We start from the raw sequence: 19,658 nt of genomic DNA, 5'->3' as shown, positions 1-19,658 counted from the left end.
AACACTTCACCAGTGGGTCAGAACTTCTAATCAAATGCTGCGTTCTTCATGTTTTTATTTTTAGGAAGCAGCATTTAAATCACCCACTGCACACATTTCAGAATAAAATACAATGCAGCCAGAAAAGCAAACTGAAAAGTTTGATTTAGACAGATAATTCACAACTTTAAGTCGTTTTGCCAACGTAAACATGTTGGCAAAAATGTTTTCATTTTTGCAGCATGAAGTTCAGTAAAACTAGTTTCTAGCAAATCAAGAACAGAATAGCCTTCATTGATGTGAGTACCTTTTTTTTTGTTTTGTTTTTTAGGCTGGGTATGGGTTTTAGTTGGTTTTATCTTCTGATGATACAAGTAAAGGAACAACAAAAGTGAAATAGGATTAAACTGTCGCTGTCTCGTACATGTTGCATGTGGATAAATTAAAACTTTCACAAAAGAGTTGGGTGAACTAATTATATAAAAGCAGCATTTTGTATTGTGTCTTTTCCCGCACCATGTACGACCCATGCATTCGTTTTCCAGCGCATCATTTTCTTCCCTTTTTTTTAAATTTAATTATTACATAGTGAATCCTGCAATAGAAGGATCAAGCATGGCACAGTATGGACAGTGGGCTGATGGAGTGATGAAGGTTAAAGGGTAGAGAGGAGGGCCAGAGAGGGATTTACTCTCACACACACGCTGCACTCGATGATTCACTCTTTTGTGAGATGGACAATGAGGGCCTGAGGTCCAGGGCTTAAAAAGGATAGGCACACCGTTTAACAGCCAGCGACTCTGGACACAGGCTGGCCAAACTAAAGGTAAAACCTGGAATCATACACAATTATATGCATTTCTGATACAACCAGGAAGGATTAGAAACTTAAAGAGCAAAATCAGAGAAGCTGAGAACTACACAGACACAGAGGAGATGGTGTCTGAAGAAGTTCATTTTCTATAATTGAAAAAATATATATGTCATTACAAGCTTTACTGCATGTTTCCATTTGCGTTAATATTAGGAATGCTGCACACATTTTTAAATTAAGGTATGCTTGCCCGTTTTGGACACAATCAGAGCATTTTGGCCACTTTAAAGAGATGCATTGGGGAGTGTATAAAAATAACTTGTTTTCGGGTTTTGTTGCAGTGCTGACAGTTCAGTTGCTGTGTACTAGAAAATTATTTTGTGGTGTGCGGAGGGGAATTAGAGAGGAACAATAGCTTGGAACTGCCTGATAGGCAAGCCTATTGTCTGACTGCCATTTGAGTCAAGTGCTTTTTCTGGCTCCAACCAATTTCACCACGCTCTGGAGGATCACTCTGCTGTGTGTGTCATGTGGATTTGCTTTCTCTTTTTTTTTTGGAAAGTTCTAAGCTTTAATTTAGCTCATAAAAAATTTGATCTTTCTAACATCACTGCAATGCATGTAAGTGTCTATATGCATGCCTAATAGAGCAAGCTTAATCAATATAAACGACAGACTTGAAGAGATGCCCTTAATAAAAACATTTGTTTTTTTTACTAGTAAAAAGCTAATAAAACTTCATAAATAATCTCCCATCTTCCCTCTCCTCTCCTCTCTGCTGGACGTTTAGGCTTCACAATGCTGTACACCTTAGCAGGAGGAGGCACCCTGTGCGGTGTGGCCGCCCTGGTGCTCCTCATCGTTTCTACGGCAACAGATTTCTGGATGCACTATCGCTACTCGGGCAGCTCAGCCAATCAGGGACTTTGGAGGTTCTGCATTAACCACAAATGCCACGCCCACACCATAACCGTAGGTATGTGCTTCAAAAGATGTTTGCAAATCAGCTTCCCAGAGGTTGCATTTACATAGTTTCCACTTTAAGTTGTTATTGCTAATTCGTTTTACAGAAGCTAAAATTAATGGAGACAACTTAGTTGCGACACTGAAAAAGTGTAATTATTTGCATTTCTGTGCCCTTTTCTCGAAGACTGATTGTTGTCTTTGCATTTCCAGCCTTCTGGGACGCCACCCGGGCCTTCATGCTTCTGGCCGTGCTGAGTTGTTTTGCTGGTACTGTGCTCGGCCTTAGCGCCTTCACTAATGGCACCAAGAACAGGAGGGTCCGGACCGGAGGCATCGCTCTGGTCCTGTCAGGTACTGTAAGGACTTTTACAGCTGGAAAACAATTGCTTTCCACTGCTCGGTTGTTGTTTCGATAGGTTAGAACAAAAAGTCTGACGTAGACAGAGGACTTTGCTCTTTCAGCCAATCACAAAGTGAAAAGGCAAATATTTTTAAGAGGCTTGAAAGAGCTACTCTCCTAGCTGATCACTGATAAGCGAAACAAAGAGGCATCTCTGAAACTCCAACAAACGCTATAGTTTACATTTTCTCTCTCTTTTCTTCTCTGTTGAAGGTTTTCTTGCTCTTCTGGCTTTAGCTGTTTACACAGGAGTGACCGTCACCTTCTTTGGCAAACGCTTCCTGGACTGGCGCTTTTCCTGGTCCTACATTATTGGCTGGGTGGCTGTGATTTTGGCTTTCGCAGCAGGTTTTCACTTCTTATAGTTTTTGACTCGAGAAGAGTATATGTGTTCTCAAATCTCTATGTATTTACTAATTTCAAGTTCGAACTTCATAGTGCAGAGATGCTTTACAGCATTTATAGCAGGAGAAAACAGTTTCCATTTTAATAAAACAAAAATGGCTCACCATCTAGTAGGTTTTCTCGGAAATAAGATATGCATTTTAAAAGTAAAACCATTGAACATCATTTACATGACGTGTTCACGCATTAACAGTGACTAACCAAAATTCTTTGGAAACGCTTCCTGCAATCCTAAAATACACAAAGTTGTATAGGACTTTTGCATGCCAAACTTTAATGATATACTTTATGATAAATGTGATTACTAATAGAGGATGCCTCTCATTCGTTCTAGGTGTGTTTCAGCTCTGTGCGTACCGCCAGACCTCTGAAGAGCCTGCCCCGTCCAATAACCCGGACAGCTGAACAGGATAAACGCACAGATGGTCCTTCAGACTGTTGGACCGAACATCATTGCGGAATTTGCTTCTAAAATATGAAATAAAATAAATATATCATAGAATAGTGCATTCTCTGCAGCTAGATGTAGTTGAGCCACAAACTGTTGACCAAACATGCCAGAAGTCAGACAGCTGTAAATGCAGTATTAGTCTGACATTTTTCCTGTGTTCCACAAGAATGTGGTTTTGAAACTAAATTGTTGAAAATCAGATGCAACATTCCAACATTCTTACAAGGATAATTTAGGCTTTAACATTTTTTGGTTTCAGTAAATGCTAGAATTTACAATGCAAACCCTTTTCACATGTCATCACTGTAAAACCACACAGTTCATCGTATTTAATTAGGCTTTTACAAGACAGAAGATACCTAGCTAATACCTAGAAACATATGTGAAAAGTTTGATGTGATATATCCGTCTTTCCAACACCTTTTGTTGGAAAAAAGAAAAATGCTTAAGAAGCCATGTAGTTTGCCAGGACACGTGCATCATGCTGTGGAAATGCTTTTCTACCTGAGGACAAGGAATCTGGTCCATGTTGATGGATAGACTGATGAATTTAAATACAGGACAAAGCTGGGGAGAGAAGTGGGACAACGGTCCAGCAAGAGAGTTACAAGGGATCGTGTTAGGTCAGTGGTGTCCAAAGCATGGGAATTATTGTGTGTGCCCAAAATGGCACAACTTTGAGGCACTGCTACAGGAAGGTGATGCAAATAAACTCTTTAAAAAGAAAAAAAAGGGCATTTCAGAAAACATGCTGGCAAACTAGAAGCGTCCTATAGTATAGTGGACAGTAAAAATTTTTGTACAATTAGTAAGCCTGTTTAATGCTTTCACTTTATATGATTAAAAAGTACATTAATTTACCAAACAGTAGGTAAAAACAAAAAATGAAAAATAACTCATTTTGTGGCAGAGTGGTGTGACAGTTTTGGTTCTTGTGGCAAAAGGTTCGGAGACTGATGTATATAAAATCATGTTTAAATGTTACAGTGGCCCAGTTACCGTCCGTCCACACCAATGAGAATCTGTGAGGAGACTTAAAAAAAAAAATGTCTGCTTAAAACACACACAGAGATTAGGCCAGTTTGCAATATTTTCAGTCTCTCTACATGTTCAAAGCAGGTAGAAACAGCACAAAAGCCTTGCACCTATATTTGGAACAAAAGCTTGTTCTACCAAATATCAACTAAAATGTGTACCATGCTTTTTTTTTTTTTAAGTGTCTAATTGACAAAATGGGATAAAGTAATGAGTACATTTAAAATGTGAAGTACTATGGTTGAATGAGATGTTTACTTTTCGTTTCACAAATGTACCTGTATCCCCTTAACGTTCAGGGACAGTGTTCACACACTTTCAAAAAATTAAAACGCAAATACACCAAACTTTACTTTCAAATATCCGTTTTATTTTTAACAGTACAAAGCAATCTCACAGAGACTACTTTAAATTACACATAATGCAAATAAATATATATAGAGAGCCAAACTAGAATTAAGGACATCAACATTTGGTACAAAATTATTTACAACACTCTGAATAGTGCAAAAAAAATCACACAAAAACCGCCCGAGTCTTGAAATGGATCATTTGAGGACAGTGGTTGTGCATGCTTCCCCCTGGTGGGGGAATACAATAACTGACAGTAATGCATATGGCATGGCAACAACAAAAACAAAAAACATCTGTTGAACATTTAGAGGACTCTCCATGAGGATGCAGCACAGGTTGAAGCGCTCACTGCTCCTACAAAAAAAGAGGCTCCAAAAGAACAGCGGTGTTAAAATGTGGTACTGATATGATTCGAGTTAAAAATAAGAAATTTGAGAAAGGAAAGAAACATTACGAGTTGAACGCCAGGATTTCTCAGTTAAAATCAAATGAGATCAATTTATAGTTAAAGGGGTTACTGAAGAGCTAAAGATGTGCAAACCGTGAAAACCATCATTAGCACTACATAATGAAATGTCAAGCTGTAGCGACTAAAACCACATGGCAGGAAGAGCCCCACCAACCCTGAGTGAAATCAATTTAAAATAATTCTTAGCACCATCAAACACCGCAGAACGCCAGCTTTGCCATTTCAGTCCAACCAAGGTGTCTGGGGTTGCGACAGGCACAATGTATATTTTTTTAAAGTGCGCTTGCTTATTTGAGGAGTTCCTCTCACTTCTTACTTTTCTATTATTGGACTTTTTCTCCCCCCCACAAACAATTCTTCACTTAAAAACTTCACACAAACATAAGTTACATTTTTCCCCATGCATATTAATTTGTTGCAAATTGAAATTTCTTTTCCGGACCACATTTCTTTTGCATTTGAAAGCTCGGACCTTACAGTGTTAAGTGGTTACTACGCGTCCCTCTGGTGACCAGAGCAAGAATGCATATACAGTAATCAGTCAAGTGTCAATAACTGCAGACACATGCATTAGAAATACATTACTGGTTATTTGGTCTTCAAGAAGCACGTCGCTTTAGAACAAAAAGCTAGTTTTGCATGAAGACGCTACAACAACTAAACGCCTGAACCAGAGATTTGAATCCGCTCTCAAAGACCAAAGTCTACACCTTTTGGACAACTTCTTAGTGTCCCGTTGTGCTGAGTATTTGTGCATTGAAGATGCATTCATCCAGAGCATTGATCGTTTAACATGTTTAAATCATGCCAAAAAAACGAAGAAAGTATAACTGCAATCATGGCGGATTGAGAGAAAGGATAAGACCATCAGGAAATGATTATGCCTCTGTGGGCTGATCTGCGTTAAATATTTTTCTTTAAAAAAAAATAAAAAATCATCATTTCAACCCACAGCCAATGAGAAAGAACAATTTAAAGTACCCAAAACTTGCTCAATGTAGAGACAGACAGGACTGAGTTTACAGCTGATGAAAGAGATAGAAAACTTTTCTCTGTGCACTCATGCAAAAGATGTGCACTTTGTGCATCTTTGGCTATGCATAGCGCTACGTCTCCAGTGTTGAAGTGCAGCAAAAAGCACTACAGCAGGCTAATGCTGATCAGTATAGCCCTATTCAGATTGCATGCTCAGGGAGAACAGGACAATGGGTGACAGATTCACAGATGTCGAAAAGTTTCTGAAAGCAAAGTGCCATCTGACTTGGCTAGTGTGGCACTTTGCTGAGTTTGAGCCATTGTGGCTTTGGTTTTTTAAACAACTGGCACACTGCAACCAGGCAGCGTGAGTATTTATTTGGCTTGGCTCTGTGTGATGAGGCTGCAACACGCCCGTTTATTTACTGCACTTGGAGGAAGAAGAGCTGTTTCAAGTTAGCGACTCTGAAATTGCACGAGGTTGCTGCTCTTCCTCTACATAACAGCGCCGGCCATGTTGGGGAGCAGAGTCCGAGTACGTTAAAGTTGGCCCTTCAGGTTCAGCTGCAGAGAGGCTGAAATCATCTTCCAATCACAAGTCCGCCCGTCCCTCCCGTCGCTGAGGATTATGTGTTTTTGTTATACCTGTCGAGACAAAAAGAAACGGTTAAAGACAGAAAACAAACGACAAACTTCTCAAAGAATCTGCTGAGTTATGAACTATATAGTAGACAGAATTACATTTTTTACTATTGCTATACGATGCATTTCCTACTTCCTCGTTTATAGGGCGTGTTCATTTAGTTGTGAATTTGGCACTTAATTTTGTGGACCAAGGATTTAAAATATCTGAAAACTGATTATAAGATTTTGCATTGTTGAGACAACAGGGTAAAAACCACAAACTTGTGTAAAAGGAAAAAAAGAAACAAAAACGGTAACTCCCCACTAGGTGGCAGTATTACACCCAATATAGAAAAGCACCTAGAAGGAGTGTGATGACTTGTGATAACTTGAGGATTTTTTGTTGTTGTCAATTTCGCATTAGTATCCAAGTGTTTGAGTGGCATTATTGTTTAAACTGGATATCAATTACTTGCTTCTCACACTGAAATAAAGACCGAGATGAAAAGAGACCTCCTACCCGCTCTGTAAGGTGAACTCTGGCAGAGCACCGAGGGACGTAAGCTGTTCCTCCAGAGCCACGATACGGAGACCGATGTAACCCGAAGACAGCAGCAGCAGCACCACCCTGCAACACACACACACAGATTTAGACTAGTTCTTCAATGCTTAGACCCATTAACGTCAAACAAGTAATGACCTAAGCAGTTTTAAAGACTGCTTAGAACTTTAAATAACGTTTATGTGACATTATTTACATAAACGTCACAGAATGACATAACAGGTTTTTCTGTTTAAATTATTTGAGATAATCAGGTCTATCCACGCAAGACAATGGAAAGTCTCATGCTTTCCTTTGTGGAATGCAACTTCAGCACCAGTAGATAAGAGATTAGCAAACAGGAGAGGGTGGTGGGGGGGACGTACTAAAGAAGAAAGGTGTCACTTACAGAATCAAGTAAATAAAGAGAAGAGTGTTGAGGGTGCTGAACTCTCTCTGAACCAGCAGAGACTTGGCTTTTTCAGTCACATTCCACATCCACGATCCACCTAAAAATACAAGTCAACAGCGTAAATATTACAGCTCACTTTCACTTTCCAATTCTGGTTTTTCCTATGCTCATTACTGAATTTGTTTTTTTTTTTTGCCTATTTGTTACACTCTGTGTCCATTACCTGACTCGGAGAGCTCCTCTGTGGATGAGCTGTCAGTCTGCTGACTGCTGAAACCTGAACCGTTTCCATGAGGCACTGCTTCTACTGGAAGGACAGATAAGAGGAGGAGGAATTGCTGTTAAAACCACTAGCAGACCTTGAACTTTGCACGTCTAGAATAAAATTAGAACATTGTAAATGTAGCACAGCAAGTGTCGTTTATAATAAACTCTAATTTAGGGAACAAAAGATTGTAACTACTTTAATATGGTCGTAATGTGTCAAACATCAGTCAAACAGTCAAACATCCTACCTCGGTGAGCTCTCTGCAGAGGCTGGTTCTGTAAGGACTGAGTTTCAGAACCATCCAAGCTGTCGTCCAAGCTGGACTGGCTGGAGTTCTGCACACAAAGAACCAGGACATCAGAAACAAGTAGCATTGCACATTAAAGAGCACTTATTTTAAAGTTTCTAACGTCAGACAAACTGATTACAGTTTTCTTACCACGTGTTTGCTTTTGTCAAAGCTGTTTTCGCCTGAGGAAAAGCGAGGGCTACTGTTGGTGCTGCCGTCCTGGAAAAGAAGATGCAGAGACGACTTGAAAACGATTCCCACAAACTATGGGCCTCCAACATTTTATGAAAAGAAACACAAAGAGAGCTCAAACAGTAAAGCCGACACCTGCTTTCATTTGTAACGCTGTACTTTTATAAAACCCGGTTCCCGACATTCAGACTTCATAACAAGAGAAAGTCCAATATATTGCAACACTTTCACCATAATAGTGAAGCACTTCAAAGTTTTTCTCAACAGCCTGACACAATTTGACTGTAACGCCATCAGTCTTTCTATAGTGACCCTAACTGTGGTTCCACATTTTACTCAGCTGCTGCAATTCTGGGTTTATTTTGTAGTTTGACCCGACTCACCTCTATCTGAGGGCAGACGGAGCGAAGCAGCTGGTAACACGATTCCCTGTTCCTCAGCGACACAAAGACGTACTAAACAATAAGAAAAACACAAAGGAGGGAGGATTATTAGCCACTGGCTTAATGGTAAAAATCCAATAGTGAAACACACCCTGTTGACTTAACTTGTGAAGCAATATTAATGTTGCTAGACAACATCTCATTTCATTCCAAACATGATAAAACTCAATTTGCTTCATGAATGTTACAATTGCAGATAGTCAAAGATGTTAGACGGACCTTCTCTCCGTCTGAGGTACGAAGAGACAAGGCGTTGGGTACCAGCAGAGCCGTTTTCTGTTTCTTCACTGTGTGGATGGAGGAAACCGGAATGACAACCTGCAAGAAAAACAATAAAACCCAAGACGTCAGTCAAGTCAAACATTGCTTTTAACACAGCGACATGCCAAGTCGGCAGAGAGGCCTACCTTAGTGTCCTTCAGCAGAACCGAGGAAAAGAAACAGGCGTGGGTGTCGGTGATGTAGAGGCGACCGTGATACGGCACTTCTCTCTGCAGAGCACAGATGTATGCTGGGAGGAAAAGTGGAGAACAGATTTTCAGTTTCACACATGCATTTGATTTTATTTGATGTTTTCCTGTCATTTTCCCTGTACCTACCATGTATCAAGTCTTCTTCCTCAGGAATGTCTGGAAACAACTTGTGGAATGTTTTGTTGTGCTTTGTGAAACTCTGAAAATGAGAAAAGGTTTGTCTTTGAAATTTTAAGCATAGAATGCATTTTCTTCCCAACTGGAAAATGAAGTACATCAGCATGGGCTTACACTTTGCCTGCCGGTGCTTTCTGTTCTCTCGAAGCCTTTGTTGTCACCATCAAATGTCTCCGATCTGAAGAGAAGGAAAAAATAAAAAATAAATCGGTTTGAGGTATGATGTTAAGATAATAAATGCAAAACATCCTTTTCATCCCAATGAACCGGGGATTAGTTGTCGCTGCGTACAGACGGTCAACTGACTGAAGGAAAGGTTCCTATGCTTTCTCTTTGCATACAGGGCAAATTGAGAACAGTTGAGAACGTTCTGGTTGCAAAAATAAATAATTGTGTGGAAACTAACACACAATGTGTGGAGGATTAGTTATCAATCTAATCAAAGGTACTCCTGTTAGGTCAACTCTCTAGCAGCATGCCAGCTGCAGTCTTCTAACTAAAGTAGATACTTAGTGATACTTTAGCACAGATGAAAATCAAAGCAGATATATTTTGTAAAAAAAAATAAATAAATAAATATATATATATAAAGTTACTTTTTTAAATTTAGTGTGCAAAGATGTAAATAAGTGTTACAAATAGCATTATTTTTACTGCAATAATTACGTACATTTTAAATAAAATTGTTTGGATCATATTTCACATTTTGTTTGTAAATATTGTATTTTTACTCAAGGTCAGTTTAGCATGAGAATCCGAGCCGCGTCTGCTTGAGACGGCTGTGCAGTCACACGTGTTGCACGACTGGACAGCAGCTGAGAGTCAGCTCATGTCTTGTGATTCATGGTGTGAGTAGTGGAAAATATCTACATCTCCTCTTATAATCAGGATGGAAAAGTTATTTATTGGTTGTCAAATTAAGAAGAATTTAACAGCTTTAGAATGTTAAAAATCTGATTTATGCCTCCAAGAGTCAACTTAAAGCACTTTTATATGTAAAATTAAGGTGATTTGTTCATGAATAGACACTTTCATAAAATGGTCATTAAAAGGATTTTTTTAAAAGAGTTTCTCTTTAAAAAAAATTACCTACACGTATTGACTTAAGTGTAGGTAAAAAATGGAGAATCAGGATTTCTCGATGAATCCTACCTGATGGCAATTTGTCTGCTGACGGTTTTGTGCTGCTGCTGGAGCTCGAGCTGAGCAGTCTCTAAACTCAAGGCTTTCTTCGCCTCGGTCTTCTTGATGGCGCCATTGCTCTGGCTGTTCCTGCTTTTCTTGGCTTTGGCTGGCAGCCCGCCACTCTCCACTGGGTAGCTGCTGGATATGGGAAAAAGCACAGATTAGTATATATTTACACCACACATATCTTCATAGAAATAAAAAGAGCACAGAAGTGTCTATGGGAGAGTAACTGAGGACAGGCATGCCACAGCATGATAACTTGCATGTTCACAACCCTGCGACACACAAGTTGGAACACGAGTCTAACATCATTACGCCCTTTTGCAGAGAAGAAAATATTCTCATTTAAACTTTAGCCTTTTTTTTTATTTAAAATGAAAACCACCACCCAGACATTTAAGCCACAAACATCAACATTTTATTTTTTTTTTTCTTTTTCAACCACCACGTCGGTCTCTTAACCAACTCTGGTCTGATTTTGCTTTACAGTCGTACAACAAGCTTATTACCCATCCACCTCGTTCTGAACACAGAGGACACATAACTCCTGTTTGACAGATGACAGATTTATCTTTACAATGAGCTGGAAATGGTCATCCTCTCTCTTAATGAAAAATTTTATAGACACACATTGCGTCAGCACTCAAACGGGCGTACTGGCTGCTTTCCAAGCTGTCAAGTTGGAAAAACTTGAAGTGGAAAAAAAAAAGTGCTACAAAAGCGAGGCTGCTGGATATACAAAAGTCAATAAATTTTTTAAGGCCATGGCCTGTCCTTGACCAGAGGAACACACAAAGTAGAAATACAGCACGACTAGGTGGTCAGCTGAATGACAATGTATTGAATTCATAAACCGCATTTAAGCTACGATGAAAGAAAAACCATGACACCATCAAAATAAAAATATATACAAGGAAGAATTTGTCACAAAGATGAAAACAAAAGAGAAAATTTAATTTCAATACTACAAAATCTGACTTACCTGCTAACTTTCAATCGCTTTGATGAACGAAAACTCATATACCTACTAACAGTAGGCATTTCCTGTTCTTCCAGATGGTTAGAAAAGAAACCTCTCCTACCCACTGCTGTTAACTCCAACAAATGTAAGCTAAACTTATAAGATGAAAAGAGAGATTTTAAGCCCTCTGTGTAACAAAGTTACGAAACCAATTATCTCCTACGCCACGTCCTGCCAGACACCCCTACAGCTGTGTTGTGCTAGTTCAAAGGCAGCCACTTTGTGTTGCGGGTGGTGTGACACTCCGTAGCTGACTGACGTCAAACCCAGACACTCCCCCAAAGCTAAAGGAAGCATGAAAAACACCAGCCAATAAACAGAGCCCAAAGTGCCGTCTCCCCTCCCTCGCTTACATGCAATGAATGCAGAGAAGCCATTGACATACAAGAGGATTAGAGAATCCCACCCACAGGCACATTTCCTACCTCAAGTAATGTCTTGATCTAAGCAGGATGAGAACAATCTCTGTTATCGAGCAAGTGAATTATTCAAACACTTTAAGCCAAAAGAGATGAATTACCCTCATCTTGTGAGTGAATCCAAATTCAAATGCGTTCCTTCAACTGACTGTAGCTAAGATCTTGTTAAATAAGCCTGATCAACTACTAAAAGTTGTGTTTATTTATTTTTAACATTAAAAATGTAACAGTAAAAACATTTTCCACCAGCCTCAATAGCCGCAGTCCTGCTTGACAACTCTTGTGCCTCTGTCACTTAAAAGCAAAAGAACTGGAAACAAATTCAGTGCTCAACATATTGTAAGACATTCAGTGAAACTTGTTTCACAGCTCTTAAATGGAAAATATGTGACAAAGGACGAGGAAGGAGGCTCTTGTTATGCAACTTTTGATAAAGCTCTACCAAGTGAAACTAGTTGTGGGAAACAATTAAATGAGCTTTAAAGAATATTTCAAATGCTTCTGGCTACATCGCATTTCTAAGCAGCCACTTTGAGCAATCCTCCCCTTTCCCCTACAGTCTCAGTGTGAGTAAGCTGCTGTTAGTCAAGTTCCAACAAAAACGCCACACTAAACAATTAAGTAATCAGTGTTTAAGTTACTGTTAGCTAGTTGTATGCGATTGGATATTACCGCCTGAGCCATTTCTGCTAAACAGAGGAGCTTGAAGCACAGAGGCTCATGGACTGTACTCCAATCAGCTGTGTAGTAATTTTCTCTATCAGTCAGAACTAACAGTTGTTTCTTGATGCAAGAAAATAATGTGCCTGATTCCAAGATGCTCTACAATTGTGGGTTAACGTGTCACAAAGTCATGTTACAGTTTCTAATGGCATTTTTCATCTCTGTAGAGTTCAATATTAAAAACTCCTTGAATGAAAAACTAGTAAAAAAAAAAACAATACAGGTTAAGCTTGTGGCATTAAACATTTCATAATAATGAAACCACCTTCCTTGAAAGCATATGAAAAATAGATTCAAGCAATCAAATTTTACATAAAGGCCGTTTCTAATTTCAGTTTTTCTTAAAGGGATTTTAATTTTGACACATTCACTTCCAGCTTAAAAAAAAAAAAGTACTTAAGTTTATTCTGCTGGTTTATGAGACCAAAGAGTTGAAATGAGGAGAGATATTAATTTATACATTTCATAAGAAAGGAAACATAATCATTTTAAAATGTTTAACCTGTTGATCAGAGACAATCAAGGTGAAAATCTCATTCCAATTTCTTGCTGGTTGACTGAAGCGTCACTAAATGTGTGTTTATCAACTGTATGAATGTGACAGTAAAGAGCTGGTACACCAAACCATATATTTACGGCGAACATTAAAATCTACAAACGCCGAGTAATGTGAGATTGCTTTTGAAGCTAGCTGTTGCAATGAGAATGCAAAAACCACATCCTGCAACATTCAGCTACTTCACAATGTGTTACATGATTATGTGCTCTACATTTATATAAAGTTTGATTTAAAGATGATCAATCTAAGACGAATAATGAGGTTTTAATAAATGCTGCTTGATGAACACACACACACACACACAAAAAAAAAAGGTGTGGGGGCAATTCATGTTATCCAATCAGAAAATGTTTGTACATTTTGTAACAAGGAAGAAATTACAGAAGCCATTCACAACTTGGTTGCGTGTCAGCAATCCAAAAAAAAAAAATAAAAAAAAACACACCTACGTGGAAGTCAGAAGCATGAAACAACCCGTGCTATACATAAGACTGGTGTCATTTAATTACCTCTTTGCATTTACAAAGCAGGAGGAGACCCATAAGGGGTGGATCTGCTTCATGCTGGGAAATTACCCTTTGACCTACTTCCCTAAAGTACCAACCCACACCGCCTAGTTTAAAAAATAAAACCCCATTAACAATCCAGACTTGTTTTATTTCCACTTCAAAATAAAAAAAAATGTACTCATAAAAAAGGATATCCAGAAAAAAAGTTGAAGATTACAATTAAGATAGAACTGCTTGTATACAAAAAGTACAATTTATCTTGTGTCGAACACAAAATCCTGACATCATGTTGTGTTCTCATATTATCACTAAAAGAACACATTAGTTGGGATCATTTATTTGCATTTGTTCTGGTAACATCTTAGGAAACAAAACATAGCCAACAACAGATAGTTAATATTATTACTCGGAGATTATCTACTGGGTTATGTAAACAAAAGATTACAAAAGTAAAAAACTGAAAAAGAATGAAAAAAATAAATAACATAAAAACAGCCTTCCGTTTCCTTCAATGTCCTCAAATATCAAAAAGCCCTCAAGACATGTCACCTGTCCATTCTGATAGTTTCTAACGTTAGTCAGAGACCAATAATAAGGATTTGACTTACCCATTTAAATCTTGAGGACAATTAGAATCATCCAAAGTGGTTTGTTCACTTGGCAAATCTTTTTTCTCCATACCCCACTTTCCACCCTTTCTTCCACGACCGTAAAAGTCTGCTGCCTCGTTCGGCCTCAAGCAACTCAATGACAGTATCCCAGCACCTTTATACGTGTACGCTCAATATCTATCTAAGTAGAGTAAAGGTCTGGTTTATTGCGACCTTTGAAAGGAAGTGGACACCAAGCATGAAGATAAAGCCAATGTCAGGAAAAGACGTCAGGACAACACCCTAGTAAAAAGAGAATTATTCTGTTTCAAACCCCAAAAATACACTCTCAGCCATGGTCTTTGTCGAATTAAGCCGTGTTGTCGTGGAAACACTCAGTGTGAGAGAGTTGGTGGAAATGTGGGGGTTGAAAGCAACATTGTAGAGTTGTCTTCAGGTTGGAATACTAAGCTACACAATTCAATACCCTGTGCTCATTAGCAACATGATGGGGGCCCTGGCTACAGCGAGGGCAATATGCACAACAATAGCTAACTTAGTCCCAGTTCTATTAGTGAATAGGGTCATGGAGAACTATTAGAGGCCATAGAGCGCAAGCGCCACAGTCTTAAGTTTAACAAAAAAAGGAAAAACTCCAAAGAGTAACACCCATGTCCAGGAAACGCAGTACACTGCATCATCTCAATATATGAAATTAGCTCCTCTTATACGGCTTTTTTCTGTGAATGTGACATAATCAAAGGTCTGACGGCACTCGTCACATCAGTACGTTAGTCAGCATATCACTTACTTCACTCACCCTGTCAACATTACTTGCCACATTTCTAGTGCAAACATGTGACAATCATCTACAGGATTAGCACTGTCGAAGTCAGAAATAGATTTGAACACAATAAAAACATTAGAAATGTTCCCGAGGCCTTTTAAAGCATGCAGCCATCTGTTCAACATACAAAGACTGCAAAACCAGTCTAAGGCTGCATGCCATTTATTTAAACAAATGAGAAAAGGATAATGTTTTATCTTTCAACCACCCTATACAAAGGCCTCAATGGATAAAACATCATGCATTTGTGCAATCTGAAAGACAGTCAAAAGTAAACAACTGTTTAACGAGGGAACAGTTGTCCTGAGAGGGTAAATATGTGCGTCAATGTTGGACAAAGGGTCATGCTTAAATTTTCCTGAAGAGCCCAAAAGTGAGCTATGACGAGACGCTGCATAACTTGTTCTCTTGGTAAATTTAGACTGCATAGAACAGTTCGTACCAATAAAACATATGTTTGCAATGTGGGCTCATACTGCTTATTCAAACACTTTTAAAGTATTTGCCAGTTATTAAAAGAGAATCCAGCCCTTAAAGGTTTTTACAACACGACTAGATATTCAGGTCGCTGACTAATTTATACAGCAGAGAAAATTCAAGTGACCAGGAGGATTCCCTGAGGTTTGGAGATCTGTTGCTTTAATCCTCTGTCCCGAGTTGAGACAGATGATCCCAGAGGCCCTCCCACAGACACCAGCCTTGTCAGCTGGTTTGCCACGCTAGCACCCTGAAGACATTTTTTTTTTCTTTTCCCCAAGTAGAGAGCTCTCCCATGACCAATACAGCTGCTGTAACAACACAGGTCTCAGGTTCACCTCTGAGCATAAACAGCAGACTTGACACCCATGAAATGTTTAAAAATAAACAGAAACCACAAAGTGTGACAGCACCATCTTGTGGGCAGCTGAGGACAATCCTTTATAAAATGATTAATTTCCCTTCATGCAGCAAGAATCTGCTTGATCACAGCATGCGTATTATAACTTTCACCTAATTATAAGGCCTCTGTCACTTTTTTGTGTGGGGGGTTGGTGGGGCACAAAAATATAGAAATTTGTTTATTCCATCGAATCGACATTCTCTAAAAACTAAATACATCAAAGCAAACAAAGAAATGCAACACAAACTGAAATATTTTTCTGGTTGTGATTAAGACAAGGCAATATATGTAAATAAAAATAAAAGGTAATCAGGTAAAGTACATGTGCATGAGCTCCAGCAGAGTACTCGTTAAGGGCAAGAAAAGGATCCAGTTTTCATTGCAACGTTCAGCAGCAGCCTTCCAGCACTCGGCAAGAAAAAAAAAAAAAAACTCTGCATGTCTCCCAAGTGAAACAGGGAATGTTTATGTGTGTGTTGCTGAATAAGTGTAGCTGTGTGTTTTAGAGTAGGAAGTCACGTGGACTAGAGCCCAAAAAGAGTCCCTGTACTTCCTCCATGAAAACTGGGTCCAGAAACAGAGAGTGTCTTTCTTTATGGTGACTGTACTGTCAGCAGGCAGCCGTATGAACAGGGAAAATGCACAGTAAGAAGGATTGAAAAAAAACAAAAAACTCACAAGGCTATTGATTGTTTCTAATCTGTGAATCCAGAGGGTTTATTTTCGGTTTCGTAGTCAAAAATAAAAGCTTCAAAATGAGGCGCCACTAAATTAAGTCAAATACTGATTAAAACACGCTAAATTCATTATACTGCATGCAGAATGACAGCAAAATGGTTAATCTGTAAATGCTAGAGGGTGTACATAAAGCAGTGGCAATATCAGCTGAATAAGTATAAAACAGCTCCTTTCTGTCGATTAAATAACTTTACTTTAATGATATAATCATACCTTTTAAAAATAAAAGCCATTAGACTCAGTTACTTCTGTTAGTATTGAAAAAAAAAATAGACAATGTTCTAATGGTTTTACAGGAAGAAAAGATGAACTACTCTCTGGCTCTTTGAAACATAACCACAACAATGAGATACGAGATATTTCAGGAACCCCATGAGGATTAAAAATATCTCAACTGAAATTGATGCCAAGGTACTGAAATGTTTTTCAACAAAACACCCAAATCTCTTTCTTCAAATTTCACCTACTTGACTTCATTCTGACACCCCTCTCCTTTTGCCTTTTCCTGGCTGTGCGACAAGAGCATCGGAGCAGCCAGTCATTAACGGCAGTCAGAAAGACTACCCAGAACTTCAGCCATGAACAGTTCGGTACTCTGCAACTGGTTATTAAGTGATAAACAGTTCTACAGTTGTGGTTTACATTTTCGACATAGGTTTACCCTCTCTGCCTGGCACATATATGATTAAGACCCAGAGACTCCGCAGCCCACAGCTGCACCGTGTGTCCTGGGAGCATCTTCCTGGAGCCTGCAAAGCTGCCACACCCAGTCTATTCCAGAATCCTGCAATTGCATGCAATGCAGCTGTGCCCGCTCCCTTTGCCATTACCAGGCCAATTCATAATTTTCTGACAGTGGGCTGTGCAGGTCTGCATACAAAGCATCTTACAAAAGAGCCAGCTAGCCGACATGCAGAATTAAAGCTTCCTTTGTATTCACTTCCATCTGTGCATTTTACAAAACAACCCTGCTGCGCGTGTGTGTGTGTGTGTGTGTGTGAAGAAATGGATAACATGGAATGTTTTATGGCATCCTTGTGCCATAAAAAACCTTTTATGGCACAGGAATGCATGTTTTGTTCAAACGCACCATCACCCACCATGCCACACTACACGCAGCACATTACTGATAACTAGCAGGCCACTTCTGATTGGAAGGGGCTGTCAGACACCTCCAAATGGCTATGTATGGGGCAGAACGTCAGCGGAATAACTCATATGACATTGGGGGGCGGGGGAGCATTTATATAACATAGTGCACCACCTGTGCTTTACTCATGTGGCCTAAAAATAGATTTTCTACAAAAATACAAACTGTCTCATTTGATATGCGACAACTGCTACTTGAGGGCAGGGAGAAGACACACAATCCCCCTCCTATAGGGAGAAGTTTAGAAGGAGGTTGTTTAGTAAATGTGAGGTTGTGTAAATCCACCTTTGCAGGGCTAGACACCTGCTAAACCATAATCAGCAATGATGGGAAAACAAATGATGATAATCTGGCCCACACAAGCAGGCTTCTGATGTCATGGTTTCTGAGCAGCAGGTAAAGGCGAGATTAGTAACCTACAAAATCTTGGCCAGCTTTTGTTTATGCACATTTTCCACCAGCAATGACGCTTATTTAAACTGACCGGATTACACAGGTACTCCTGTGGATAAAAATAACACAACAACAAGGCCAACCTGGGTCAGCCACTGATGTGTTTGTGAACTATCGTGAAAAAGGGAAGTCGAATGGTGATCAACCATGACAGCTACTTCTAGAATATTATCGTGTATATTTTCAAATAAATACTAGGTGGAGATATGGCAATCTGACAACAGTAACCAAAACTAAAAAACAAATAAATATAATCATCCTTTATTTGACTTTACCCGACAATGACAAAGCAGGTTATCTCAAGTTTATTTAAATACCATCAAATCCTCAGCCAGGCAGATGGCTAGCATGCTAGCAGTTTGCCACTTAGTAAGACGTCCTTTTCTACCGTAAAATAGCTTTAATGGGCCTCAATACAAGTGTATATTACATTAGACACCAGAATCAAACTATTAAGACTCACTGTTGTCAGCAAATAACCGTTAAACAACGGCATCCAACATCCGGGTGATGCTCACCCGGCAGATAGCGGATCAGCTAGCAACATTCATTCCGCTTACCTCTCTTTCATGAAGTGCTTTAGTCTGACAATGGCCTTCTCGTCGATCTTCCTAAGGAAGGTTTTCAATCTCTCTCTCTTGTTTTCAAGCATTCTTCCCTCAGCCAGTGGTGGTGGTCCGTCGGTTCGCGAAGAAACGACTCTCCACGCCAAACTCCACCGTTCTTGTTTGGTTTCTGCTTTTTTTTTTTAACCCCCACCACCTCCTCACTTCATCCACGGCTGATTAGGATAATGACCTTAAATCGGACCAAGTCAGAAGACCAATCAGAAGCGGTGAAGCCAGAGAAAAAAAAGGTCATGTCAGACAAGTCAGCCAATCAGAATGAAGAGGCTGGGTTCTCCTAGACCGCCCATTGCCTTATATGGTAATGCTGGGCTGTCCACGTCTAACTGTCTAGAGATGTAGAAAAAACAGAGCAGCCGGGCTTGATATTATTACAGGTGAGGTAGCTTCATTCAGTATATTTTAAGAAAAAAAATTATCTCTTCCTCTCCAGGAAGAGATTGTGTTAATCCTGTTTAAAATACAATGTTATCATATCACAATAAACCCTGGCAAAGAACTGTAGTCTCGGGCGGGGGCACTGCAATCTGGTACTTACTATTCATTAAGTCTCAATACATGTTAAACTTTAATATCATTTTTCAAATTTTGTCTATGAATATACATAATATAACAACAACTATAATAATAATAATAATAATAATAATAATAATAATAATTATTATTATTATTATTATTATTATTATTA

General features: G+C 39.1%; 3 protein-coding genes across 8 annotated transcripts in view; 2 read left to right on the top strand and 1 right to left on the bottom strand.

Annotated features, from left to right (window-relative positions):
• The first annotated feature begins 695 nt into the window (after positions 1 to 695).
• On the top strand, positions 696 to 3,359 carry lim2.2 (lens intrinsic membrane protein 2.2). 2 transcript variants are annotated; one of them, XM_007541374.2, is made up of 5 exons: positions 696 to 805; positions 1,584 to 1,769; positions 1,970 to 2,110; positions 2,373 to 2,507; positions 2,899 to 3,359. In XM_007541374.2, exons 2-5 carry the CDS (start codon positions 1,592 to 1,594, stop codon positions 2,967 to 2,969), a joined length of 525 nt encoding a protein of 174 aa, XP_007541436.1. In that variant the 5' UTR covers positions 696 to 805; positions 1,584 to 1,591; the 3' UTR covers positions 2,970 to 3,359. The 2 variants fall into 2 exon arrangements, with proteins under 2 accessions (XP_007541436.1, XP_016520749.1); XM_016665263.1 differs by lacking the exon at positions 696 to 805 and adding an exon at positions 1,306 to 1,414.
• Positions 3,360 to 4,398: 1,039 nt separating this feature from the next.
• Positions 4,399 to 19,117, bottom strand: LOC103130039 (GRAM domain-containing protein 3). Of its 4 annotated transcripts, none has more exons than XM_007541337.2 (13): positions 18,905 to 19,117; positions 10,420 to 10,590; positions 9,382 to 9,445; positions 9,217 to 9,289; positions 9,025 to 9,128; positions 8,837 to 8,935; positions 8,558 to 8,629; positions 8,133 to 8,201; positions 7,941 to 8,028; positions 7,649 to 7,729; positions 7,423 to 7,522; positions 6,993 to 7,100; positions 4,399 to 6,493 (listed from the first exon to the last, which is right to left on the bottom strand). In XM_007541337.2, the coding sequence occupies exons 1-13, from the start codon at positions 18,994 to 18,996 to the stop codon at positions 6,475 to 6,477; spliced, it is 1,140 nt and encodes a 379-aa protein (XP_007541399.1). In that variant the 5' UTR covers positions 18,997 to 19,117; the 3' UTR covers positions 4,399 to 6,474. The 4 variants fall into 4 exon arrangements, with proteins under 4 accessions (XP_007541399.1, XP_007541382.1, XP_007541425.1 ...); XM_007541320.2 differs by having other exon boundaries at positions 7,649 to 7,732; positions 18,905 to 19,115; XM_007541363.2 differs by lacking the exon at positions 18,905 to 19,117 and adding an exon at positions 11,438 to 11,712.
• A 148-nt stretch (positions 19,118 to 19,265) lies between these two features.
• gipc3 (GIPC PDZ domain containing family, member 3) overlaps positions 19,266 to 19,658 on the top strand; it is an 18,059-nt gene continuing 17,666 nt past the window's right edge. For both annotated transcript variants that reach the window (XM_016665245.1, XM_007541309.2), the window contains exon 1: positions 19,266 to 19,347. The gene's annotated coding sequence lies outside the window, so the exon portion shown is untranslated. The remainder of the gene's footprint in view (positions 19,348 to 19,658) is intronic.

Source organism: Poecilia formosa, unplaced genomic scaffold (genome assembly GCF_000485575.1).
Source record: "Poecilia formosa unplaced genomic scaffold, Poecilia_formosa-5.1.2 Scaffold10, whole genome shotgun sequence".
Classification (NCBI taxonomy): domain Eukaryota; kingdom Metazoa; phylum Chordata; class Actinopteri; order Cyprinodontiformes; family Poeciliidae; genus Poecilia; species Poecilia formosa.
The sequence above is the reverse complement of the archived record's forward strand: the minus strand, read 5'-3'. Positions and strand labels throughout refer to the sequence as shown.

Coding starts and splice junctions, on each gene's coding strand:
- lim2.2 (XM_007541374.2), top strand. CDS start 1,592: ATGCTGTACACCTTAGCAGGAGGAGGCACCCTGTGCGGTGTGGCCGCC. Junction 1,770..1,969: donor CGCCCACACCATAACCGTAG/GTATGTGCTTCA, acceptor TTGCATTTCCAG/CCTTCTGGGACGCCACCCGG. Junction 2,111..2,372: donor CATCGCTCTGGTCCTGTCAG/GTACTGTAAGGA, acceptor TCTCTGTTGAAG/GTTTTCTTGCTCTTCTGGCT.
- LOC103130039 (XM_007541320.2), bottom strand. CDS start 18,996: ATGCTTGAAAACAAGAGAGAGAGATTGAAAACCTTCCTTAGGAAGATC. Junction 10,591..18,904: donor AAGCACTTCATGAAAGAGAG/GTAAGCGGAATG, acceptor TCCCATATCCAG/CAGCTACCCAGTGGAGAGTG. Junction 8,936..9,024: donor TTCTGCTGAAGGACACTAAG/GTAGGCCTCTCT, acceptor TTTTTCTTGCAG/GTTGTCATTCCGGTTTCCTC.